We start from the raw sequence: 12,945 nt of genomic DNA, 5'->3' as shown, positions 1-12,945 counted from the left end.
AGGAGGCAGTGGTGAAGGCAGTGGGATGTTAAGGAGGTTGGCCAAGCTCAGTTTGTAGGAAAGGATTGGTGTTGGTGGGGCTGTTTAGGTAGATGCAGAGGGACAGGAAGGGAAACACCACTGTTCAGGTTGTTTAGGAGAAGGTGGGATATTTTTTTGAGGTGAAGTCTGGCATGTTGTTGCAATTTGAAGTTGGCATGGCAGATAGGAAACATGAGGGGGCAGATAGCTCCAGGATTTTGTAGAGGGAGAGAAGTCTGGTGGAGTGGAAATTGGCTTATGAGGCATAAAGGTCACAGATTAGCCAGGTAAGAGCAAGAGATTGCTGTGTTTGAAACTGTACTAAGTGGGCATTGTTATACTCTGATATCCACTTTCTGCATGTAATGCATGCCTGACTCATTAAGGGGTAATGGGCAGGGGTGTATCCTATAATTCTCCAGCTGACAGTGGAGGTTGGAAAATCTACTTCCAAGATTGTCCTAGAATCATCTGAGCCTCTGGTTTAAGCCTCTCATTTGGCTCTGACCCAGAGGACTGTGTTTGTTACTGGGAATAATGACACAGAGGACTGTGATTGTTACTGGGAATGATGCTGCAAAATGCTATCTCTGCTTCCACCCTGCAATCTTGAAAACTCCAAGATCCATGTCCCTGCACAACAGAACAGTAAACATTGTGAGCACTATCTCTGAACTAGAGTTTATAACTGCAATAAATGACATCATATCAAGGAAAGTGTCCGGACATGATGGAATACTACTGGAGTTTCTAAAGAACATAGGTCCAAGAGCTTGCACATGGCTCTGAAAATTTTTCTCCGCCATACTTGAGACTGGAAACATCCCAAACAAATGGAAGAAGTCGATGATAATAGCTATCTTGAAGCCTGGAAAGAATGAGAGAGATTCCAAGAGCTACAGACCTATCTCTCTGCTGTGTTTAATGTACAAACTTCTCGCGAAAATTCTCCTAAAGAGAGTGACCCACCTAATAGCTGCAGCAATACCCGTGGAGCAAGGTGGTTTCAGGTCGAAGAGGAGCTCTGCCATCAAGTCCTGGCACTAACCACGCATATTGAACGTGGTTTTCAGAACAAGAAAAAGATCAGTGTAGTATTTATAGATCTCTCAGCTGCTTACGACACAGTATGGCTTAAAGGATTACTGTATAAGCATGCTACAGTAATCAGATGTAAGAAGTCATTAAAGCTCTTGTATAATATGCTATCCACAAGTAAGGACAGAGTACATCTTCATGGAAAAAACAAGCAAATCCCAAATCCTCAGTAATGGACTGCCACAAGACTCTGTCCTAGCTCCTTTACTGTTTAATTTCTACATCTCTGATGTGCCGGAACTCAAATCACGGAAGTTTGCGTATGCTGATGATCTGGCTATTGCTTTGCATGGCGAGTCATTCAAACAATTGGCATCAGGCCTAAATTCTGACTTGGTGCAGCTTTATAACTACTACATCACCTGGCATCTGAACTTTTATGCATCAAAAACAGTAAGCACAGTGATGCCCTTGAATAACAAACAAGCAGACAGGAAGCTGTGCTTGAATATAGTAGGCCAGAATATAAGACATGAAAGAGCACCAAAATACCTGGGTGTTAAACTGGACCACAACCTAACATTCAAAGAACACCTGCAGGATGTCAGCCAAAACCTCAGAGGCAGAGTCAGTATCATCCAGAAACTTGCAGGCTCTACCTGGGGAAGTAATACTACGGCTCTTCGTACTTCCTCCTTGGCTCTAGTCTACAGCGTTGCAGAACACTGTGCACCTGTATGGGCCAACAGTTCGCACATCAATAAAGTAGATGTTCGCCTAAATGACACCTTGCAAACAATAACTGGGACAGTAAGACCAACCCCAACACCATGGCTCTCTATGCTGGCAAACACTGAACCTCCCTCACTCTGCAGACAACATGCAATCAGAAGAGAAATGCAAAAAATTACTGCTGACACCACACTCCCAATACACGCTGATGCGCATGGCCCGACACAATTAAAGCCAAGAAATCCCTTCTGGAACCACTCCTTGAACAACCAGGACACCATAGCAGAATGAAAACACCTATGGCAACAAGCAAGTGTTAACAATGGACACCTCATTAAGAACACAGCTGATCATGTTCCTGGCCTCAACATCCCTCAAAGAACCTGGGTGGCACTAAACAGAATGAGAACTGGTGTTGGACGGTGCAACGAGCTGATGGCCAAGTAGGGCTACAAGGACGATTGCTTATTGTGACTGCGGCAAAATACGGTCGATCCAGCACATAATCAAGTGTGAAATTAATGGTTTTTGGGATGGTTCACTAGAGGATCTGCATAGACACTCAGACTGTACCATACTTGGCTTTATAATGTAAGTGTTTCTGTTTAATTGTTAATTTTTTTTTACAGATTACAACATGTATGCATTATTGGTTTATAAGTACTGTAATATGTATAACTAAATTTATAATGAATAATGTTTTGCTACATTTGCGTGTTGATTAAGTTTCCCATGCTGAATACGTATAGTACTATAAGGCATCCAGCATATCGAACGCAAAATAAATAAATAACCCTGCAAGCGAGGCTAGTTGTCTTCATCAAAGAAGCCAGCTGGCTGTAGGAACCAAGGATGGCTTCTGTACCAGGCAACAGATGTTATTCGTGCCAAGATGAACCACATTTTGCAGGCAGGGTGCACCCCCATTGTGCTCGCTGTTGGCAGAGCTGCCTCCACATCGTGGACATGACCCTCCAGCAAGCAAACAGAATGGACACTGCCCTTCCTTCCTGACATGTCTGCTGTTTTTCTAAGGGTCTCCACTGCCTGCATAATGTTGGAGCTCATAGTTACAAACAGTCCCACCCTCTGTGCGTGTTCAGATCTTTCACGAAGGTCAGCCCCAGTCTCGACAGACATGGCAGCTCTTGCTGTCTCAGATGTATTGTTGGCAGTGGACTATACCTCAAACCCTTTTTTGTGGCATAAGGGAATAGCCATGCACCCGGTACCCATTTTTCCCCTTTTGAGCAGATATTTGTGATCCCGCCACTGTTCATTATTTATCATTAGGATAGTGTTGACAGCCAGGATAAGCCAATCAGAAATTGCTGCAAAATCAGTGATCCCATGCAATGCTATAGTCTTTACAATTGTCAAAGCATTCATCAGAAGTGCCCCAATACCAGTGCAGCAGCTTGAAGTTTGTCAACTGTCGTCAACACAGCTTCCAGCTGTTTATGGCCTACGTAGCTTCCAGCAGTTTACACACCGTGGCCAGTTCTACCTTTATCCATACACAACAGGTGCAGTCCCTGTCCATCTTTAATAAACATTTGATTATATCCCAAAGAATATGTGGAGTGGCCGAGCGGTTCTAAGCTCTTCAGTCGGGAACCATGCGACCGCTATGGTCGCAGGTTCGAATCCTGCCTCGAGCATGGATATGTGTGATGTCCTTAGGTTAGTTAGGTTTAAGTAGTTCTAAGTTCTAGGGGACTGATGACCCCAGCTGTTAAGTCCCATAGTGCTCAGAGCCATTTGAACCAAAGAATATGACATCAACCTAAGTAGACGCTGGACACAATTTACAGTCTGCTGCTGCTATACCACTTCTGGTTTTTACTTCACTCCAAAAGCAGCTCACACAATGCAAATGCTGTAAAATTTATGCAGTAACTTATTCTAAGTTAGTATACACTAGTCAACACAGTTAAATACACAATTCACATCTTCAAAAAAGCACATACGAACAAAAACTGTATTAAATCATCAGAGTAAACAGAAACTGCTACTGCTGGCATATTCTCTGGACACCTCTGCTATGGCTACATGAGTTACTGTATTCAAAAGTTGCTCAATCAATGCCCGTTTTCAAACATGTTTTAAATGTTTGAATTAAGATGGGTTTCAAGGTGCATGTGTTAGCTTAAGTGTTAAAGATAAAGATGCATCAATTAGTGACTGTGGTTAGAGACTTTAAATTTTCATTGCAGTGCGTAATATGACATTTCTTTCTGTAATGGCATTGTCGTCAACAGGATGTAGGCATTTTTCCGTAATACTGTCAAAATATAGCTTAAAAGCAGGTGCTCATAATTCACCTCAGAGTTAACTTCATTTTATAAATTAATAAAATGTGTCACAGTACCACAGATGTTGTCATGTAGATATTTGCTTTTAGTATCAATGGAGAATATGTAAGAATTATTTACAATTTTCGACAAAAGTAGTAGATTTCTTTCCCAGATAATGGTTGGAAATATTGAATCTTTTTTTACTTCCCTCATTTGTGCTTTTACAGACACTATCATGTCTCATTTGATATTTCTTTTGTTCAGGAATTGCATGCTACCTGTCAGGCTATGCAGCAGAGGCTTGTAGAACTGGTTGGAAAATTAGCCAATGATGAAATCACTGCAGAATTATTGCGTGTCAATGATGAATTGAATAATCTGTTTTTGAGGTAAGTGACATTTGCATTGTTGGCTATTGATGAATTTTAGAACATTTTTGGTAAGCGTCAGTGAATGTGGCATTATAAATACCTGATTTTTTTCTGTCAGTGTTCATAAAATGTAACTGATTCATGTGTCATGTGCTTTGACTGTCTTAATAAATTTGGTGTTTAAATAATAATTCCAAATAGTGAACAGGAAATAGAGATATTGTATTTGCATAACAGGGAACTTGCCGTCCAATGAAATCAGTGGAAAAAACCTTGCAAGGGGCTAAAATGAATGAAAGTTGACATCTAAGGGTAATTTTGAGTGAGGAAAATAAAAATTACACAAGTGAAGCAAAAATAGCTATCAAGGATCAGCTAAAACTTGAGTCAGTTCTTCCATTTCTCATCAGAATCAGCAGTCAGGACTGGATAAATACTTCACAAAGAATTTCAGAATATTGGATACAAATTCCTAGATCAGACCATGACAGTATTTGGCAGTTTTAACCAGCCAGCCGTAGTGATTTCTCAGGTTTTCTCGGCATGATTTATTTATGATGTGCCTTTGGTTTGTTCTTAATATTTTCTGTCAAACAGGAAATAACTTGATGTCAAAATTTGTGTAAAAGGTTCTGTGAAACAATTGTCAAACTTTTCTGCTATTAACTCCAAGGAATCAGAAAGTGGAAGTCTTGTAAAGAGGGAGAGAACATTGAAACTGAGCATAACATCTGCATCCTGAAGCCACAGTTGACTGAGACTGTATATAAAGTCATCAGACTTCCCGACATACTCACTGAAAATGCGTTTCAGATATTTTGGCAATGTGTAGATTTTCCAATATTACTAACTATGGGTCTTAGAGGAATTCTTTCCTTGTTTACCGTTGGAAGGCCATATAATTGTGACATGGCAAGCCTGTCTCATAGAGAAGAGTTGTCATCTTCCTCACGACTTTATTTGTAGGATCGACATCTATCTGTCTGTATGCAACATTGTTCAAAACATAAAAAATTTTCTTGTTGTAGTCCACATGTGATGTGAGGACCATGGTGTTGCACTTGTCAGGTGGCAGAACTACAGTTTCCTTGTCCTCGTGCAGATTTCTCAAAGCTTCTCAGTCTCTCTTGCGATGTTGGATCTTACAAGGAAGGAGTGGTCTCCAGCAGTGGGATTGACTTTCTGAAACAACCTGTATAGTGATGTAGGTCTAAGATCCCCGGTATCACACCCTATAGCCATTCATGCTGGTGGACAATCGTTTGCTAGTAATTGACAGAAACAAATTCAGAATTTTGTGTGATGCTTAATAGCTTTAAAAGAGGAGATTAATGTAGAGTGATTGTGTGATGCAATGTCTACTGTAAAGCCTCCATGTGCTGAAGGTCGTGGGTTCGAATAGCATCAAGTGCCTTAAAATAAATCTTTACCAGAATTACTTTGATCTTTATTTTTATTCAATTAATTGGTTTAAATGTAATTTTTTATTTCTTTTCCTTTGTCAAATTTTAAACATTGTATGAATTATTTCATTTGTTCTCATTTTCAGCTTGGAATTTTTCTGAATATGAATTTCATTATATTTATCTATTACAGTATTTAAATATTTGAAAATGCTGCTCCATCAGTTAATAAACAAAAGATAAAATAATCTATTTATATTGACTGTGCAATAGTGTTGAAAACTATTTTTTTATTTTTTGGAATGGTAATCATTGTACAAACATTTAAAACATAATCCAAATTCCTTAATATGCTATGGACATAAAACAAGAAGTGAAGAGTTAAGCACAAGAAGGGATTATAAGTAAAATAAAATTCAAGAAAAATGAGGAACAGAAATAATGACTGCAGTAACATGAACAAAAAAATAGGATGATAAAATGAAAGAAATTAAATCAAAATTAACTGAAATCATGGGAACAAAGATTTCAAATGATAAAAGAATAATAGGAAGAGAAGTGAGAGCAAATGAAGAAGCTGATATGATGATTAAAATAATATGAGAAAGGAACATAAATATAAAATTATATTTAAACCAGTTAATTGAATAAAATTAATGATCAAAGTAATTTTGATAAAAATTTAAAAATAAAAAAAGGAGTACATAATGAGATTGAAACCCATGACCTTGTCCATGTCAGGGCCTTACCCTATCCATTAAACCATGCAGCCAATCAATATGAGTGTACTAAATTAATGATATTGAGTGTCAAGCAAAATTTCAATTCCCCCTCCCAATCAATAACTCACAAATGAGGGCCTACCAGGGTGAATGGCTGCAGGGTGTGATAGCTGGGATATTAACCTACATCACAGTATATACGGATTCAAAAAGTCAGTCCAACATCTGGTGACCTCTCCTTGTAAGCATTGGTGTCTTGTCAAGTGCTGTATAGGTTTTGCTTCAACTCTCTTTGGTGCTTCTTGTGGGGAAGAAGCTGTTACATGTTCTTCGGAGCATATGTGATCTGCTATTGGTAGCATTGTTAAGAGCTGGTGTGAAATTTACCCCATTAGCACGGATCTTCACTGTATCTTTGTCCAGATATTTGATTGTGAATGCATGTCCATAGACCTAGAAACCTAACAAAAATAGGGGTGGGAAGAAGCATTATGAGAAATTAGGGAGGAATCTTAGAAAATATGGTGGAAACAGGGCTAGAATTAAGTGTACGACAGTAACTAGGGGAGACTATGTCAAGGGGGATTGCAACATCTAGATGGTGTCGGTTGCCAAGTGGCCATTGCACCACTGGGTGTCCATTGTTGTCCTTGGACATAATTTAAGAGTTGCTCATAATTGTTAGCAGCTGCATGTGGTCATGTCCACATCAAAAGCCATGTGATAGTTGATATATGACATGGCTGCTCTCACAGATGGCACTACGTCTGATGGAATTTTAGACTTTGGCTTATTAAAGAAAGGTAAAGTTCCAGATTGTGGTCCTAGATGGGCCAATCGGGCCCGACCGACCTCAGTGTTATCCTCTGCCAGTGGCATCATTGGATGCAGTATGGAGGGGTATGTGATTAGCACACAGCTCTCCCATTCTTTATTGGGTTTCTTGACCTTGGAACTGCTACTAATCAGTCGAGTAGCTTCTCATGTGGCCTCATGGGGCTGAGTGCACCCTGTACCAATACTCCCACTAAGAAAAAAATCCCTGGGAGTGCTAGGAATTGAACTCAGGTCCTCCACAAGGTAGTTAGCCGCACTGACAACTCAGCTTTGGAGGCAGACAGGCAGTAAAATAAAAAAAGAGTCTCTAGAACTTCCTTTTTATTTCCAGTGTTTGTAAAAAGTTATACTTGTCATCACTTGATAAATTTGAGGCACTGTTTCTTAATGTGAGCCCAGTACTCCAGCTTCATGAAATAGTTTTGAAATACTTTTGGTTAGACCTTTTACTGCTGGTATTTTATTCTGCATTGTCTTCATGCTAGTTCCTTAGAAGCAACGTGTCTTGTCTTACACATTTGCTTTTTTCCCAACCAACAAATCTTGTGAAGCTATGAGGCGGTGAGGGTATGCGCAGGACAATGAGTCAGTGTCGCAAGGGGCTATGGAAGTGTATTCATTAGAAATTTTCACTCTGCAAAAGTGTGTCCACTGATTAGAAACTTCTTGACATATTAAAACCATGTGCCCAGTGTGTGCAGGACTGGGACTCAAACCTAGGACCTTTGCATTGTGCAGACAAGTGCTATACTGATTGAGCTATCCCAGCATGTCTCACAACTCACCATCACAACTTAACTTCCACCAGTACATCTCTCCCACCTTCCAAACATTATAGAAGTTGTTCTGCATGATTTCTACATCTACATAATTACTCTGCAATTCACATTTAAGTGCTTGGCAGAGGGTTCATCGAACCACAATCATACTATCTCTCTACCATTCCACTCCCGAACAATGCACGGGAAAAATGAACACCTAAACCTTTCTGTTCGAGCTCTGATTTCTCTTATTTTATTTTGATGATCATTCCTACCTATGTAGGTTGGGCTCAACAAAATATTTTCGCATTCGGAAGAGAAAGTTGGTGACTGAAATTTCGTAAATAGATCTCGGCGTGCCGAAAAACGTCTTTGCTTTAATGACTTCCATCCCAACTCTCATATCATATGTGCCACGCTCTCTTCCCTATTACATGATAATACAAAACGAGCTGCCCTTTTTTGCACACTTGTGGGACTAGCACTCCTGAAAGGAAGGGTTTTGCAGAGAATGGTCTTAGACTTTCTTCCACAAGTGCTAGTTTCACAAGGTGTGCAGGAGAACTTCTGTGAAGTTTGGAAGTTAGCAGATAGGTACTGGTGAAAATAAAGCTGTAAGAGTAGGCTGTGAGTCATGCTTAGGCAGCTCAGTCAGTAGAGCAATTGCCCTCAAAAGGCAAGGGCTCCAGGTTTAAGTCCCGATCAGGCACATAGTTTTAATAGACCAAGAAGTTTCAGGTGTGTTCTGTGCAGCATAAAACAGTATGAAGTGAGAGCTGAAAGAGGTGGGATATAGTTGTGTAAGCTAACAGCAAAGGAAAGAAAAGAACAGGAAGATACATGGTTGTGGAGATATAAGGAAGAGCCAGGTAGAGAAGTATTTAAGAAATAAAATAAAAGAACAATTACATTTATGAACAGGAAGGACAACAGGAAACATAATTATATAAATGTAAAGTTTATTAATGAATGAATTATATAAATGTAAAGTTTATAAATGAATGCTGATAAATGTTCAGCTTGCTAAGAGGGAGTTGGCGCAGAGTGGAAATTCATCCTGGGAAATAGTCCCCTCCCTTGGCAAGAACAATTTGAACTGCTCATTGAGGGATTAGGGATTAATTTTGTAAGCTGTAGATGATACAGTTTTGAGGAAGCTAGGAGGAGAGGAGAAAATTTAAACACAATGAATTTAAAAGAAGAAACCATACGTTACTTATGTTTTCCCTTAGGTCTCTGACACTAAAGTTAAGTCAGAGTGTGGCTTGGGGTTCCTATCATATTTCCCCTCAGGAAATGTAGTGGAAATGAAAACCATTAAATTACAAGGAGACAGAATGGCCAACAATTATTTAGCTTCAGAACACGAAATTCTTAACACTGCCTGCAGGAAAACTTCAAAGTAAAAAGCATTATTGTTAGCTTTCATGACTTGTATGTCCCTTCCACAGACAGAAGGGGGAGAAAACTAGAAAGAAAAGATCACTCAGGCCGTAGACTGTTTTCCCTATTCAAAAAAATAAATTCAGTAAAATAAATTATTCACTGGCATCAGATTGTGTCTGGAATAAGTTTGATAGTTTATTTTAAGCCTTTATGTAAACAATATCAGATACAGGACATATTAGACAAACATGAATATTAGACAGGTATGTACAAGTATACAACATCCAGTAAAGATATCTGAACTTCAGATGCCCTTGTAAAAGAAGATAGGTATGTGAAATAGTAAGAATGTGAGAAAAAGGGGGAAAAAAATATTACTATCGTGAGCTGATACATTTTCAATTCAGTATGAAATTTTTTAGCCGTAAGTGATTCCATGAATTCTATTTCCATGACCGAGCGAGGTGGTCAGCATACTGGACCCGCATTCAGGAGGATGACTTTTCAAATACACATCCAGCCATCCTGGTTTAGATTTTCTGTGATTTCCCTAACTTGCTGCAGGCAGATGCTGGGATGATTCCTTTGAAAGTGCACGGCCAACTTCCTTCCCCGTCCTTCCCTAATTCAATGGGACCAGTGATGTCATTTTTTGGTTCCCTCCCACAAATCAATCAACCAACCAACCAACCAACCAACCATCTATTTCCATGGTAAGAGACATTTAGTATAAATATGATAAAGCAGACTCAGTTACTGTTATATGTGAAGAAAGAACTTTCTTCAGATTCTTACTGATATATTTGCGTCACGTAACATGGACTGTTACTGCATAAAAAAATGAATTGTTGAAGAGTAAAATAAAGATTGACACTACAGATGATGATGCAGTGTTTCTGTTTTATAAACAAATATTGTATCATTGAGTAGTGCTCCATCATTTTTACAAGCCACTCTATCTACTGTACTGAAATAATTTCATTTACTTAAGACAAGCACAGGAGACCTTTAACTGAGTATAATTATTCATTGAAATTCTAAGATCTTTAAAAAATTGTCAGAATAATGTTTTCCTCATTTAAGGTAGAGGTACGTAGATGTAGGTAATTTGTTTGGGGCGAAAGATGAACAATGAATTAGCTGTTGCAACCATGTGTATTGTATACTTTGCACTTGTACATTCTGTGCTCATTCGTTGCATTCCATTTTGGGGTACCTCATACAGAGAGCAAATTATTATATGGAAGATAATGAGACAAGTGCCTCTTTCCTTTGCCACTAAACACCTATTTCTGGAGTTCAGTATGCTGCCATTGCATTGTATTTATGTTCGCCAAACAGTATAATTTATTCATGAAAATTTGCCAATTTTTGAAAAATAGAGAGAACCGTCATCGTCAGGCCCCTTATTCCATTGATATATTTTTAATTAGTAAGAGCTATCTAAATGTCACAGCAGTGTAAGGCAACATTTGCATTCTATACAACAAGCTGCCTGACAGCTTAAAGTCAAACAGAGAAAAATTAGAGCAAAAACAAAAATAAGTAATTATCTTAAGTAATAGAGTTTATTTAGCAGTAACTGTTCACCTAGTGTTGGACAATAAATCTCGTGTAGTCAGATACTGTTAGGGCACCAACAAATCTCTTTTTTTACCTTCGTTCGAAGAAAAAATCCATCTAAAATTGAAATCACGCACGTCTCTTTTTTTTTTTTATTTCTTTATTTTATTTTATTTTATTTTTTGTCCAGATACAAAAGATTTGAAAATAACCGTGAGGCCAGCAATCCAGCAGCAGCTGCAGCTGCAGCTGCAGCTGCTGCTGCCGCCACTGCCACTGCAGCAGCTGCAAAGGCTTCTGAGGCAGGAGACTCACTGATAGACCTGAGTGAAGATGCAGCACCAACAAGCCTCAACACGAAACTTGCTGGTTTGAGTAAGTACCAGATGTTATGAATTTTATATCTGAAAATGTGCACGTTCATTATATTATTGTTGCAAACGTTTTGCCATCATACTAAACTGTATTAACAATTGCAGGTTTGGGCAGTGGAAATGCTACTTCTCAGTTGAGTATGATCAATACTGTGCCAGCTCAGTCAGGAACACAGAAAGATATGAAAGAAAAGGAGGACAAGGACTTTGATATGTTTGCCCAATCAAGAAATGTTACTTATGAATCGTCAAAAAAAGGGCAAGTTCTCCTTCAATACCGCAGTACCTTTTGCTGTCATTATGATCTATTTCAGAAGTGGAATTGAATTTACAGCTACCGTTACATAGTTTTCACATCAACATATAACCCCTTTTCAGGGGTTATATGTTTTTGTATAAAAATCATTTCAGAATTGTATTTTTTTTTCATAGCTTTTCTTTAGTTTCATGAAAAATCTATGAAATTTGGTATCTCTAACAGCCAAGAAGAGTGTTAATCATCACCACAGAGACTTTACGTGGTTTTACCTACCATATTCATGGCAATGTTCTAGCAAGTAATTACTGTAATTATATAATGACCACAATTAGTAAAAAGGCCTGGAAAGAAATTATTAAAATAAGAAAGGTAACCTTTATTTGTATTTCACATACTATTTTACAGTACTGTATTTGAGAAAAATAAGGAACAGGTATCATCTCATCAACAGGATACAGGGCTCTTTCTTGGTTGTCTGATTTTGTGTCGGCTCTCTCTAGTTAACTGTGGCCTAGTTAAGTGGTACATTCTTTCACATAAACTGGTGAAAAATTTATGTAGTGGCTTGGTAAGCATTTGATGCTCCAGAAGTTCTAGATTTGACACTTCTGTCACAATCGTGATCAATCTTAACTGCTCCATCTAGCCACAAAGACTGCAACTCGCTTTCTTTCTGACAGATCAACGTTGAAACTTCATAATCCCTTAAATAAACATATGGAGAGCTTGCTTGGGTTCAGTTAAGTACCATACTGTCTTGGTGGACATTGCAATTCATTATTCTACTGACTGCTACATTAAATTATTTCCTTTCTTGAGTTTGTACAACACTGACCACTCACGTAAAAGTAAATTGGATAAATGGTCTGCCTTACATAGAATTAATTTCTAAAATTTCAGATATGGTAAAGACTGGACACACTCTGTTACTTTCATTCCACGAGATAAAATGGGAGGAAACCAAAGAACATGTGCCTTTACAAGTGTTTGCACAGTTGTTATTTTACACACCCTTCTAAGTATCAGATACCTTTTTCATTTTGACAGTAAGTGCATTCACATTTATGGTACATCGTTTATTTAAATTGTGTGGCATACCTTCACATGTATACTGTTGGTCAAGTCTCTTTGCTTGCAGTGCTAGTGGCCTGTGTTGATCAGATTCTCAATTCACATTCACT

At 38.5% G+C, this 12,945-nt stretch overlaps 1 protein-coding gene across 4 annotated transcripts in view; it reads left to right on the top strand.

Moving 5' to 3' along the window:
• LOC124605556 (TOM1-like protein 2) overlaps positions 1–12,945 on the top strand; it is a 124,672-nt gene that overhangs the window by 56,626 nt on the left and 55,101 nt on the right. For all 4 annotated transcript variants that reach the window (XM_047137319.1, XM_047137317.1, XM_047137318.1 and 1 more), the window contains exons 6-8: positions 4,353–4,477; positions 11,322–11,506; positions 11,611–11,764. In XM_047137319.1, the coding sequence (XP_046993275.1) occupies positions 4,353–4,477; positions 11,322–11,506; positions 11,611–11,764 (464 nt within the window). The remainder of the gene's footprint in view (positions 1–4,352; positions 4,478–11,321; positions 11,507–11,610; positions 11,765–12,945) is intronic.

This window comes from Schistocerca americana, chromosome 3 (assembly GCF_021461395.2).
Source record: "Schistocerca americana isolate TAMUIC-IGC-003095 chromosome 3, iqSchAmer2.1, whole genome shotgun sequence".
Classification (NCBI taxonomy): domain Eukaryota; kingdom Metazoa; phylum Arthropoda; class Insecta; order Orthoptera; family Acrididae; genus Schistocerca; species Schistocerca americana.
Note: the sequence above shows the minus strand (reverse complement) of the source record. Positions and strands in the feature narration are given on the sequence as shown.